Genomic DNA, 14,955 nt, shown 5'->3' on the forward strand with positions numbered 1-14,955 from the left:
TGAGTTTTTATTAAAATACTATCTAAATACAAATTTAAGTTTTGACTCACTCAAACACAAACTCAAAAAAAGATTCTTATCCCAAACTATAACTCAAATGTACACAACCAAACACAAACTCAAATTACAACTTCAACTCAAGTTATAACTCAAATTCAACTTAAAAACTAAACTCAAGACACACTCTAAAAGAACAGGCACTAAGACACCCTGAACCATAGATCAACGCCGCTAAATCCTTCTTTTTGACGATTGATTATTGGCATTGTTGACCCACTTAATAAACGTCCACAGCAAGATTCTGATTTATATATATGCAGTTGTAATATCATTACTCACTTAATTTCACTAACTCAACAATTGCAAAATAATGCGCTCACTAGTACAAAATTCTTGATAGATAACGGATTTTATCTTGTCAAAAACAGACAACAATTTTAATTTAAGAACCGTTGACAACAATTTTAATTTAAGAACCGTTGTGGTTTGAGAACTTTTGTTTTTTGTTTTTTTTAAATCTATTATAAAAATACCCTATTAAACTATTAAAATATTAAATAATATATAATATTAAAAACAAATGAAGAACATGGTCATGATTATTATAGAAATCTACAGTGTACACAATTGTCACTATAAATATTGATAAATGTCCCCAACCATTATTCTAAGAAATCAAGATTCACATCATCAATGTACACAATTGTCACTAAAAATAAAGTTTAGTCTGTGTTCATCATAAAAATTCTATATCCGTGTACTTTTTATTTTTTTGTAAACTCAGCAGATATATCTAAAAGTAATTCACAATGCAATTAGCCCACTCAGATCGCACATTATCAAGCTCCATTTGAGTGTATGTCTCATTTTCATTCAACTGTAAATATTATTAAGATGGTTAGATAATCTAGGAAGATACCTTTTATTTCATGAGAAACAAAAAATTTTATTAATGATAAAGAATACAACAAGCCACAAGTAATAGCTTTACAAAAGTAACAGTCTAAACTAGCAATGCATTAAAACAAAGCTCATCAACTTCGATTACTGAAAGAAAGGAGAGAGAGAGAGAGAGAGAGAGAGAGAGAGAGAGAGAAGAGCAGACAAAATATGAATTGATCAGTCCTGATGTAAGATATAGGAGAACAATGAAATTTCATTGTCAAGTATATAGAAACAACTTTTCAATGCATTATATGGATGATCAATTCATGATATATTCACAAGAATTTATCATTCCTTGCAACTACATACTTTTCTATTATTAGTGAACATCGATTTTCTAAAATTTTCTTCATATATTTCATGACAAAATATCCACACTCCGTGTTTGTTGGCTGGTGAGGGCACTATAAAAATAAACATCCACATTGATAAGGAGACTAAATCTTCTCAATTAAACAGAGCTTAAACATAAAAATTAATTTTTGTATACCTTAAGTGCTTTCCAAATAGGAGCTTTCTTCCCCTTCCTCTTCTTGAACACATTGAATTTTTTCAGCGTATTTGACAAAAGAAAATATAAATATTTTCTTTAGAGAAAGAACCTAAGCATAACTAAAATTAAGAGCATCGGAAATTAAGAGCAGTGCCTATGATGCCAAGTACAACATCAAACAGATGAGACAGATAAATTTTCCATGTATTGTAAAGGGTCAATGATTGTTGTGCATTAATTCCTAAAAATTGTGCATTAATTTTAGAATGTAAAACATAAATAAAAATATAAATTTTTGACCCATCCCGGCTCCAGGGCGCCCTACTTTGCGGGCCGGGGGATTTTTGCCTATGCAAAATTTTAGTATTTTTTTACGTCTTTTTTATTTTATTTTATTTTTCAAAAACGAAAAATAGAGAAAATCAATCCAGTGATTCCTAAATTTCAAGCATACCAAGCACATCAATTTTATAAAATATTTCATAGAATCATTCAACCTAATCCTAACATTTCAGTTTAGTTTTAGAAAACTCACCTTGAATTGTAAGGGGCAGAAATTAATTGGTTCACCATAGACTCATTCAGCCAAGTAAAGCATTTTCCCTTTGATTAAACCTAAAACCCTCCGCAGAGATGAGTGCAGGATCCAAAAAAACGAATCAGGTCCAACATATTTGAATCCTCCAAGACCATATAAAGGTGCCTGTAAAGTAGAGCACGGATTTTTAGTTTTGCTTGACTTGTACATATTCTATATATCGTAGTTTTGCTTGATTTTCTTTTTCTGAATCAGTCCATATATACAACAACTTGACAAAGATTTATTCTTTCAATCCATTTTAGTATTGTTATGCATAGGCTTGGAATTGGTTATTAAGCTTACTTCTTATCTTTTGATAACAAACCTCCTATTCTCTTAACATTGGTAGATAAAAAAGATCAGTTTCTTTACTATTCTCTTGTGATATTAGCTTTGGATTTTAATGGTTTCAAATAAATTAAAAGACTTATCTTAGCAACAGATAAAGAGAAGTAGTATAGTAAGAATTAAGACTAAGGTGATCATTACAGCACTAGAGGAATATTCCTGTCTTTAGCTATTAGAGAAACCAAATTTGTTCATTTATTCACTTTGAAAATTATAATTTCCCATAAATAAATACCAAATTTTATCTGATTAGAGTTGTATTGAAATTATAATAGTTACCTCATCTATACTACAATACACGAACATGGTATTGCACGAAGTCCATAGAAAAACTTTATATCATCTTGTAAATCCTAAACATGCTTGAAATGTATAACATTGAGTTGCATTTTTTTCTCTTGTATCCAAAGGAAGGAATGTTGCCGAGTTTTAGGTCCTGCTACTTGGTACCTTTTGCAAAATGGTGGAGTTTTAACCGAGAGTAATGTAAAATTAGAGACTTCATATAGATCGCGGAGCCACACATATTTATGTCCCATAGTTCATGGAGCATGCTGATACAAGTGATGTTCTATGTACATGTTAATTATTATTAGGCTGGATATTGGGTGGGTTTTACAACCGGCAAAGATAATTAGTTTGGCCAGTTTGATTTCAAATTTGTCCTATTTAAACATTAAAGAAAACGAATTCAACAGTCCACCATGGTAAATTTCGGGTTGAGTTGGGTGAGTTAGACTCATAGAAAATTGAATCTAAAAACCAGCTTAATTTATCCATTCATAATGTAAAAGTTAAAATATGTCTCATTGGGTATGCAAAAAAAAAGTTACACATACCTGATTTATTCAGATGCCGGACTTAATACATTCCTATATATAAATAAATATATATATATCTACCATATTAATTTTGTATTTCAAAAAAAAAAATATCGGGTTTGGAAGATAGCATAGAATATTAAGAATATATATATATATATTTTATAGTAATCACTAGTTAAGAATTTGGGCCTCGTCTTCAATTTATTAGTTCATGATCTGCACTGTTGTCTGTTCTCATTCGACGGCTTATCATAAGGATTCTTTTGTAAATTTCTAGACTACGTGTTGACTTGGCTATAAGGGCCGTTTGAGAGAACTTGTGTTTTTACTTTTAAGTAGTAAAAGAAGAGAAATAAAAGTCTGTATTTTGATATACTACATGAATTAAAAAGAGTTTTTTTTTTATATAAACTTATTTAGATAAATAAGTCAAAATCACTTATTGTTTTAAAAAATAATGTAATACAATGATATGCTTGGAATATCTGATTTGTTGTTCATAAACAAATGGTTAAAAGTGTAAATAAAAAAGCTTTTTGTAAGCTCTTTTTTCATAAACGCCAAGTAAGTGTCTTGTTCTAAAAGAGCATATAAAAACCGAAAACACTTTAAAGGTGTCGATTCAAACACGCTCAAAACCAGCTTTCAAACCAAATAAACTAAAAGCAGTTTTTTTTTAAGCCAATTCAAATAGGTTCTAAGATTGTTGCTATCACTGGTATTTCTCTGGAGCATCCACGTAATATGAAGGCTACTGTGCCGAAATTCCACAAAAATGGTAACTGGTGTATTCCTGTTTGTTTTCAAAAGGCTTTTCCTAACCAGCAAAAAAAAGGGGGCTTTTCCTGAATTACGAATAATGTAGTTTGCTCGATGCATGGTGATAAACTTGTCTGGTGTCATGTAGTTCTTTCTTTAATCATCTTTATGTGCATGTTGGCACTCCGGCTTGTTGGGCCAAGTATATTTGGTCCTAGATTATTTCTCCTCACTTTTAGAGGTGCCAACCTAAAACTAGGATGTTTTGAGCAGTTATTATAACAGTTATCTTCTCTTGTCATTTATATATATAATAGAAAAAAAAAATTATTCCTTCTCGTCGACCTGTTCATCTTTGGAAAATTTTGCACAAGAGATTGCCTACTGATGATGCCCTGAAACGTACGGCTTTTAGCCTTGGTAGTTGTTGTCGTTCTTATAAGGTTCATGAAGAGAATATGGATAATCTTTTTCTTCATTGTCAGTACGTACGTATACCAGATTTTATTGACTACGAATTATTTTCGAGAAGCCAATGGGGTTGCCGACAAGTTGGCTTCTTCTACTTTCTCCAGAGATTGGATGCACTGGTGGTCTTCGGCTCCAAATTTCCTTTCCTCGTGTAATCGGGATCAGACTACACTTCCTTTTTATCTTGTTCGTTATTGACAGATTCATTGCTTTCTTAGAACATATAATCTTCTTCTATTTTTACGGAGAATCTTCTGCGCATTGCTATAATAATGCTATAATTAATCTGTGAATTGAAAATTTAATATTTGAGAGTAAAAAACACACTCCAATGCAATGCTATATATTGTGCCAAATTTTCTTTTCTCGTGTAATCGTAATCAGACAACACTTCCTTTTTATTGTCTTGTTCGTTATTGACAGATTCATTGCTTTCTTAGAACATACAATCTTCTTCTATTTTTTCGGAGCATTTTCAATACAATACTATAATTAATGTGTCAATTGAAAATGTAATATTTGAGAGTAAAAAACACTCTCCAATGCAATGCTATATATTGTGCCAAATTTCCTTTCCTCGTGTAATCAGGATCAGACTACACTTCCCTTTTTATTGTCTTGTTCGTTATTGAGAGATTCATTGCTTTCTTAGATCATACAATCTACTTCCATTTTTCGAAGCATCTCCACTAGTACAATACTATAATTGATATGTCAATTGTAAATTTAATATTTGAGAGTAAAAAACACTATCCAATTTTCGGATAATCTCCAATGTAATGCTATAATTGATGTGTCAATTTTAAATTTAACATTGAGAGTAAAAAACACTTTCCAATGCAATACTATTTGTTGTGTCAAATTTCTTATATGCTATATTTTGTGGCAAATTTCTCACTAAGTATAGCATATGAAAAATTTAGCATTTGGTTGCTATTGGTTGAAATATTTACTTTTTTGTGTAATCATTGCAATATTTACATTTTCTAATTATTTTAAAAATAAAAGTTTACTTTTACAACTTTCAAAGCTTAATGATTACAGAAAAATGTAAATTTAACATTTTAAATAGTATTATTTATTGAAGCAAAAGTGAAAATAACTTACCATGATACTTTTTAATGTTAAATATACAATTAGCATTAACATTTACATTAAAGATGGTCTTAGGATGGTTCCCTTATGTTTGATTTGATGGTTTTTTTTTTTTTTTTCATAATCGAGTAGTTGTAATTTTCATTTATTTCGGATTTTCTTGTAATTATTATTATTTTTTTTTTGGGCTGAAGGCCAGATCCTTTTGTAATTTTCTTTTTCTTTTATATAAAATAAGTTGAGTGGGGAGCTTAGTGTGAGATAGGTTATTTTAGTGGGCGCTAACCTAATTCTGATGTGTTAGAGCGGTGTTAGTTGTTCTCTCTCCTTATTATTTATATATATATAGTATGTCTATATATATAGGTAGCTTTGGTGTTTCCATTTGTCATCGAGTACTCGAAAAATGGCATACTTCATTTTCGCGTACCATCTTCTGGTTGTTTACCTTTCATGCAGTAGGATCTCTCTTTCCTTGGCACAAAATTTGCCGCTGAAAGCAGTGAATCTTGGGAATTGGCTTGTTATAGAGAAGTGGATGAAACCATCCCTCTTTAATGGAATGCCAAACGACGATCTTCTGGTATACACATTTAACTATGAGAAAGCTCTCGTTCCAATTTAAATTATTATTTTTCATAGTACTCAACAATAAATAAATGGGAATCAACCAAAGTTCCCACTTTTATATGTAATTAATTTTGTTTTAAGAAAAACTCCCACCACTTGTAACTCCAATTTTTGTATTCCAATTTATATTAATCTCAATATGGTTGCTATATATTTACTTGATAATCTTTTGAATAACTCCCACTCCTCTAGTTTATTAATTTTTTTATAAGCAAAAATCCCACTTCTCATTACAATTTTTGTATTCCAAGTTATATTAATCTAAATACGGTTCCTACATATTTACTTGATAATCTTTTGGTTAACCCCAACTAATTCTGCAGGATGGGGCTCAAATTCAACTGAAGTCCACAAAGCTGCAGAAATATCTTTGTGCAGAAAATGGGGGTGGATCTATTGTTGTTGCCAATCGAGCCTCGGCGTCTGGCTGGGAAACTTTCAGGGTATAATAGTACCATTTAGTTTCTAACGACATGTTTAATGAAATATTAATTCTTTTTATTAAGAAGAAAATAAAAAAGGCTTACAAAATTAAGACATACATACGTAAAACGAAAAAATAAAAATAGAAGATTTTCTCAATTTAAACCCTTTCTATACTACAAACCTTTAAGTGAGCTAGTAGGATTAATTTTTTTTTTTTTTTTTTTTTTAATTGAGATTGTTGTTCAAAATTTTTCTTTCTTGTCCAAAACATCAAGATCGAACGATTTTAACTAAAAAAATTTTCCCAAGCCGATTTTACTTCTAAGACGTTTGTGCAAATATTGACAATATTGAATGCAGTTGTGGAGGGTCAATGAGAACACTTACAACTTAAGAGTGTTCAACAAGCAGTTTGTGCAAAAAGACAGGGTAACGAGGGTAGTAGCTGTTAACAACGTGCCTGGAGGTTGGGAAACATTTGAGATTGTAAGGAAACCTGATGATAAATATCGAGTTCGCATCAAAGCATCCAATGGTTTATTCGTCCAGGTACTCTATTTTTCATAACTATCTTAGATTTACAGTTACAGTGTGTTTGGTAGGGTGGAAAAGAGAGTAGAAAAAAAAAATACAGGAAGGATTTTGTAAAGAAAAATGGAATTTTAGGTTGTTTGGTAGAGAGAAAATGAGAAAGGAAAGAAAAAAAAATCCATAAGGCCCACTAATTTTTAATCCTTCCAACTTTGAGAAGAAAAGATGAGAGAAAAAGTTTGACAAAAAATAAGATGTAAAATAACAATTTTAAGATTCAACATTCATTATATTTTTATTTGTATTGGGGTATTATTGTAAACTGCTTTAAATTTAACATTTTCTTTTCATTTTTTTTCTCTTCTACCAAACAACGTGAGAGAGAATCATTTTACTTCTTTAACTTAGTTATTTTACTTCTCTTTTCTTTCTCTTCTCTATCTATCCTACCAAACATAGCATTAAACAACTTACAATTTCATGTTGTTCTTACCTCCAATGAAAACTAAAAGAAAAAAAGGGTCTAGCAATAAGCAAAAAACCGAATTTTTGTGAAGTAAACTCCTGTATCTTTCTGAAAGAATAGATATATGTGGTCCGCAGAATCTCAATTATGTTGGTATCTACTATGTACTAGTTACGACGTCCTAATCAAGTCTCCCACTCATATTATTACAAATGAAATTATACAAAATAAAAAGAAATTACAAAAGAGTAGCGAGATTATGGCTTAAGTAGAGCTAAAAAATATAATTGCAATAGCCGATCAATCGATGACTAAACCTTAGGTTACTAATTAAAGCTAATGTTTTCATTCTATTTAATTTTGTTTATTATTAGGTAAAATCAGACACGGAGGTGGCTGCAGATTATGAAGGATATGGATGGGAAGATAGTAATCCATCCGTTTTCATAATGACAGTAAAAACCGACTTGCATGGTGAATATCAACTCACTAATGGTTTTGGTCCGGATAGAGCTCGTCAAGTTTTGCAGGTGATTCTTATACATATTTTTACAAAGTCTTATCTATGTAAAGTATGTGTGAGTAATACCTTTTTTTTTTTTTTTTGAAAGATTTCTTGCGTTATTATTTTTGTTTTTGATGACTCCTTTTCAAATTATATGCAAATAAATATAGATATATGAAGGGCTAATCGTTACCTAAGAAGAAATTTTGAATACAGTTCTGAAACTGATAGATATATATATATATATATATTATATTTAAGTACCCGCAAAGGCGTGTTTTTAAAACATTTGCCGTTTTTATTTTTTACGTTTTTTAAGAAAGAATAAATAATAACGTTTTTAAAACGGCATTTGACACAATAAAGATAAAAAACAGAAATGAAATAATTTTTTTAATTTAGTGTAAAATGAGAGAAATAAAAAATCACTTTTAGTCATTTTTCATTTTTTGTTTTCGTTTTCTCATCTCTCGAGCGAGAGAGAGAAAGAGAGACATTACTGAATTTTTTTAAAAACTGTTTTCAGGGATGTAGCGCAAACCAAAATTTTGAACTAACATTAAAACGCAGTCATTATTTTTAAAGCCTCTCTATATTTTATTTTATTTTATCTATTTTTAGTACTACGGTATACAGTTTAATCCACTTTTTGAAATTTAGTCCTGAAAACATAAGTTACATACATAGTATCATATAAAGTTGGTTTTTTTTTTTCATCGGGGTTTAAGTTGTAATCTAAGTATATATTTAAAAGTATAATCAAAATTGTTTTAAAAATTCAGCGATAGTGCAAGTTAGAAAATTTCAAGTCGGATTTAAATCTTTTTCTTTTTAGGAAAATCTTTTTTTGAGGCAAAACTACGGGATATAAATAGATAGATCGATAGATAGATAGGTAGGTAATATTATTTTTTTCATAAGTTGACATGTGTTTATGGGTTTCTTTTTAAAAAATAAAAATAAAAAATGAAAAGAAGTGTTTTAGATTTTAATCTATCAAAAGTTGACGTGTGTGAAAGCTGTTAATAGGGAGGAATAGAGGTGTTCTAAAAATACATACTTGAAAATTAATTGTATGCTTAACTTACAGGAACACTGGAATAATTTCGTAACTGAACAAGATTTCAGATTCATGTCGGCTAATGGACTGAATGCCGTGAGAATTCCGGTTGGTTGGTGGATTGCGTATGATCCAAACCCACCAAAGCCTTTTGTTGGGGGCTCATTGCAAGCATTAGACAATGCCTTCAATTGGGCACAGTAAGTTGTATATGTCTGTTTAGTTCATTAATTCTCATTTTTAATTTGAATTGAGATATAATTTTATATGAAAATTTTTTATTATAATAAAAAAGTTAAATGTGACTGTTTCTGAGAGTTTTTTACTATAACGAAACTCAAAACTCAAATCGGTGAAATGAACAAGACTAAAATAAATTAGGCCTCGTTCACTTCACCGATTCGAGTTTAGAATTTGAGTTTTGCCACAGTAAAAAGTTCTCAAAAACAGTCACATCTAACTTTTTTGTTACAGTAAAAAATCTTCATATAAAATCACATCTCAATTTAAATTATAAATTCGAATCAGCGAAGTGAACGGACTCTAATTTTAAAGTTATTTTTTTAAATACCCTAAAAATATGTATCCCGTTTTAAAATATTTTTGATTTTTAAAACAATTCAAAACACTTTTGAAATATAAAAAATTGTTCAAAATGTCTCTTCTGTCCAACTCTGTTTATAATGCTTACGGTTTTGCTAACGCGGCACTCATATACAAAAGCTAAATTAAACTCATAAAAAAGATTAATTATCAAAAAATAGTAAACAAATTCAAAATCCAATTATTAAAATAAAATAAAATCTCATTCCCAATTCATTTGCCCTTCATTGCGATTTGTTCACTTCTGCCTCCAGCCATTTCTTCTCCTTCATCGACCAAGGTGAACTTCAATGTAACGAATAAAAGAAACTGTGAGGAAAAAATCGATTTCTTTCCCTTTTTTTTTTGGTTTAATGGAAAAAGGTATTCGAAATTAATGGGAGACGCGAGTAGGCGTTTGTTTTGCAATTTTGCCATATGGCTGTTCCTTTGTTTGGGAAACCCAGGTGATAAATACGCAGGAACTGGACATAATTTAAAAGTAAGAAGCAAGACCAGGTTCATTTAATTTATTAATTTAAATTAATATATAATTTTACGTAAAAAATTTTTATTATAATAAAAAAATACTATAATAGGCTAAATTTACCAAATTACGCAGTGAGAAAAGCTCCATATCATCTTCGTCGATATTCGAAGCAGCCTCGACCATTGTCATTTTCTTCTTTTTAGCCATCTCAGCCGCACCGCCGCCATTCTGACCGGTGAAAACCTTTTTCGTCCCTATCACCGTAGCCGTCGTACGTCTGTATCTGCAAGCTCCATTGTTGTTTCGAGTTCCGCCCACCCTGTCGAACCAGACCCAACCAATTGTCCCATCACAAGCTCAGGCCCTCGAGTTAACATGCTGAGAGGGAGGTGACTGAAGAAGGAATGATCAATTAGCGGCTTAGCGCTCTTTTTTTTTTTTTTGGGGGATTGGGGAATCATAAGGGTTTTCAGGGTCCTTTTTTATTTTTTTAATTTTTTTAATCACGTTTTTTCATTTCTTCAATATTTTTTAATATTTAATTATTTTACATACTTAATTATACTTAATAGCCTTAATTATTTTTAAATGAGTGTCACATCAATAAATTCGTTGAGTATATAAACGGAATTAGACGGAGAGGATATTTTGAATGCTTTTCTATATTTCAAGAGTATTTTGATATGTTTTAAAAAATTAAGGCCACTTTAAAACAAGGCACATATTTTAAGTGAATTTATAAAAACAATCCTAATTAATTAGTACTGGAATTTTGTGTTCTTAAGCTTAGTTTAATCCCTGAATTAAAAATTTTGTTAGTTGATTCCCCTAAAAATAAAAATAAATAATTAAATTTTTCATGAGATTTTCAAGCGGGGTGTATTACGAAACAAGGAAATTCAGATTTCCTTATTTTATCAGAGTTTACGACACGTAATTATGTTGTCTACGAGTCCAAAAATTTATAGCATATCAGGGTGTCAATTGTTAAATCTTTTACTTCAGAAATTGAAGTAACAACGAGAAGAAAAAAGCTCGATACTTTTTTGTCAATGAATTAAGAGTGCCTGTTTTTCAAGTTGAAAAAAAAAAAAAAAAAAAAAAAGGTGAGCTTTTTCAGTTTACAAAGAGGAATGACTTTATTTTCTTAAAAAATTACACAAGTTTTCAGGAATATCATGTACTTCTAAAGATTGACAATGCAAGAGAGACGTGCATATTAATTATCATTAACAAGAGTGTCATATTAATTATTTCATTGGATTTTTGGTACAGAAAATATGGAATGAAGGTAATTATAGATCTTCATGCAGTTCAAGGCTCTCAAAACGGATGGGAACACAGCGGCACAAGGGATGGATATCTTGAATGGGGAGATTCTTACATTTCAGACACCGTGAGAGTCATAGATTTCCTAGCAAAAAGGTTTCATACATATCTTGGCTTTTTTTTTCTTTTTTTTTTACTTTTTTAGAACTTCTAAGCCTCGTTTACTTTGCGGATTTAAATTTTTAATTCGATCTGAGATGTGACATTTTCTGAGAGCTTTTCACTATAGCAGAAAAAGTTAGATTTGACATTTTCTGAGAGCTTTTTATTGTAGAAACTTAAAACTGAAAACTCGAATCGGTGAAATGAACGAGGTTCTAGTCCAGTATTTTGTTGTCTTTCAAAAGAATAAAGCCGAAAATTACCAAAGTGATCCCAAGCAATAAAATACTTCATTATATTTTTGGTGCTACTTTTAATTATTTCATATAAAAAATGAAAATAATGGAGTAGATCTTGAGAAGATCTCTGCTACGCTTCATATTCGTTTCCATTCTTCTTTAGAAGACGAAGAAAAAGTGATGGTAACGCAGTACCTTTAAAATCTTTCTTCTTACATGACCTAACTAGCGATAGACAGGGCCGGCTTAACCTAATTTGAGGCATTAAGCGAGTTTTTAGAGGAGGCTTAATCAAAAAAATATATTTTTGTAGTACAATGCATTGAAATGAAGAAAAAATAAAATAAATAATTTTATATGTCTTCAAAAAATAACAAAAAAATCCATGAAATCCAACATAGGAAAACGAATAGAAAAATTACAACAAAGTCAAAGGAAAATATTACTAAAAATTCGACATTTAAACTCATAAAAGCTTCTCCATTAACAAAAAACACACTTTTCACCAAATAATTAGGAAAACAAGCTGAGATTTCTCCCGTCCATAGAACCTATGTAATATAATAACAAGACATACAAAAAAAAAAACAATAATAATAAAGAACTAGTGAAAAAAAAATTTCTTGCCTTTTGAACTGCAAAGTTGTCTACTAAGATCTCCAATAAATCTTTTTCAATAGACAATATTGCTAATCCACTTAATGGCTTATTTTCTTTTTAAAGAAAATAAAACTTACAGTTATTTTTTTTGAAATCTTTTTCAATAGACAATATTGCTAATTCACTTAATGGCTTTTTTTAAAGAAAATAAAACTTACAGTTATTTTTTTTAATGGAAAAAACTTACTGTTATTGTTACTTGTTTGACATTTTTTCTTAACTTTTTGAAATGACTTTTGTTTTTCTTAATTGACGCTTCAATAAATAGTTACTGTTTCCTTTAAAAAAAAAAAAATACTTCCTGACTTCTGTTTTATATGACTGAGACGTTTAGTATCCTTATATTTCAGGTCATTGAGATCACGGGGTGATTTCCCAAAACATAAAAAGAAAGAAAAAAAAAAAAAACCGTTTGGCTTCTGATATATATTTTTTAAAATCCAGATAATACATAGAGGATATCTAAAATATAGACTAGAAAAAAGAAAAATTAGGGGCATTCTAAAATTAGGGGCCTTAAGCACCGGCTTAACCGGCCTTATGGTTAAGCCGGCACTAGCGATAGATCCACATCTGATTCCAACACAACAATACCCCCATCCTCAAATTCGAAATAATATCTCCTCTCTAATTTCTAACGTGAATTATGTTTGGCAATATGCATGCATGCAGATATGCTTACCATCCGGCTATGATAGCAATTGAGTTGATGAACGAGCCGTGGGTAGATGTCAATCTAGACACCCTAAAAAGGTATTACAAAGAGGGTTATGAAGCTGTGAGGAAGTACACATCAAATGCTTATGTGATTCTGTCAAACCGATTGGGCTGGCCCGTTGATCCAAAGGAACTTTTCTCGTTTGCTAGTGGCCTTCACCGTGTAGTTGTTGACGTGCATTTCTACAATCTCTATGAAGATAAGTTCAGAAACATGAATGCTCAACAGAACATAGATTATATCTACAATAACCGAGCTTCTGATCTTGGAGCTGTGACCACGTCCAATGGCCCTCTCACTTTTGTAGGTAAGTATATTTAGATGAAAATTTTATTGAACACACCTCGTTCACTTCACAGATTCGAGTTTTTAATTCGAACTAAAATGTGATATTTTCTAAAAGCTTTTAACTGTAGTAGAAAAAGTTAGATGTGATATTTTTTTAGAGTTTTTAACTGTAAAAATCTATAACTGAAAATTTGAATCGGTGAAATGAATTAGGCATATATATGCTTTAAGAATTCTAATCCATATTAGCGTACCTAGTTGTAAAGCATTTGAAAAAAAAAAAAAAAAAAAAAAAAAAAACCCGCGAGAGAGAATTGATATTAAAGGCAACTAGCACATTGATAATCTAACGCATAACAATTGTGAAGGACCTATCCTATAAGTAGATAATCAAACGCAAGATTTCAATTAGAAAAATCATGGTTATTCAATTCCTAATCTAATTGGGAACTTGTAAAATAATTCACGTCCGCTTCATATTAATTTATATATGCATACACAATCTTTTAGGGTTAATGTCAATTTGAACACCCTAACTTATATGTTCTTTGTCCTATATTTTGGCCCCCAAACTTAAAAACATTACAATTATTGCGCCATAAACGATCCTTTTTGTCTCATGTTTGACTCCTTCTATCACAAAACCGTTAATAAGTCTATGGAATCATCAATGTAGCACTCAATATTAAAATTAATAACGGTTATTTTAGACAAATCACGCCTAAATAAAAGTTAAAAGCTGATATTTAATAAGAGAAAAGTCTACATCCTTTCTTTACATAATAAGCTCATATTGGCTACCAAAAATGTGAGGGTTAAATTAACTTAAATTTATCTAAAGGGCATGATTGCCTAGATATCTGTAATGTGAGGTTCAAACAATTGATTCCGATGAATTCTTAACGATTTTTTACTGGAGGGCCAACCATGGGACAAGGAGCATAATTTACGTTACAATTTTTAACGTTTTGAAGTTAAGGGGTCAAAATAAGATAAAGAACATAATTCAAGAGAAAAAGTGAAATTAACACTTTTTTTTTATTAATATGTATGCATATATATATATATATATATGCATATCCAAGTATATACTCAGACTCATGATTAGAAGGACAAACATGCCCAAAATTAGAAAATAAAAAATAAAATTTAATAAAATATCAACTAGATTTATTAGCATTCAATTGTGTTCCTGAAAACGAATTATACAAAACTTGTATGAACTTCAGGGGAATGGAGTGGAGATTGGTACGCAAAGCAAGAAATAGATGAAGACCGAAAAAGATTTATAAAATCTCAGTTGGAAGTTTACGGACGTGCCACTTTTGGATGGGCGTATTGGTCGTACAGGCATGACAGCACGCCAATATGGAACCTCAAAGGGTTGATTGAAAATCACTTTATCAACCTCTAA

At 30.4% G+C, this 14,955-nt stretch overlaps 1 protein-coding gene across 1 annotated transcript; it reads left to right on the forward strand.

The window, feature by feature from the left end:
• The first annotated feature begins 5,921 nt into the window (after positions 1 to 5,921).
• Positions 5,922 to 14,955, forward strand: LOC21399643 (probable glucan 1,3-beta-glucosidase A). The gene is made up of 8 exons (XM_024161777.1): positions 5,922 to 6,098; positions 6,469 to 6,588; positions 6,932 to 7,120; positions 7,943 to 8,098; positions 9,164 to 9,333; positions 11,481 to 11,630; positions 13,208 to 13,560; positions 14,771 to 14,955. The coding sequence occupies exons 1-8, from the start codon at positions 5,922 to 5,924 to the stop codon at positions 14,953 to 14,955; spliced, it is 1,500 nt and encodes a 499-aa protein (XP_024017545.1).

This window comes from Morus notabilis, unplaced genomic scaffold (genome assembly GCF_000414095.1).
Source record: "Morus notabilis unplaced genomic scaffold, ASM41409v2 Scaffold841, whole genome shotgun sequence".
In the NCBI taxonomy this organism is placed as follows: Eukaryota; Viridiplantae; Streptophyta; class Magnoliopsida; order Rosales; family Moraceae; genus Morus; species Morus notabilis.

Bases quoted from the DNA above. Each gene is read 5' to 3' on its own strand.
- LOC21399643 (XM_024161777.1), top strand. From the start codon at position 5,922: ATGGCATACTTCATTTTCGCGTACCATCTTCTGGTTGTTTACCTTTCA. The intron at 6,099-6,468 runs GTATACACATTT...CTAATTCTGCAG, and splicing joins TGCCAAACGACGATCTTCTG to GATGGGGCTCAAATTCAACT. The intron at 6,589-6,931 runs GTATAATAGTAC...TATTGAATGCAG, and splicing joins CTGGCTGGGAAACTTTCAGG to TTGTGGAGGGTCAATGAGAA.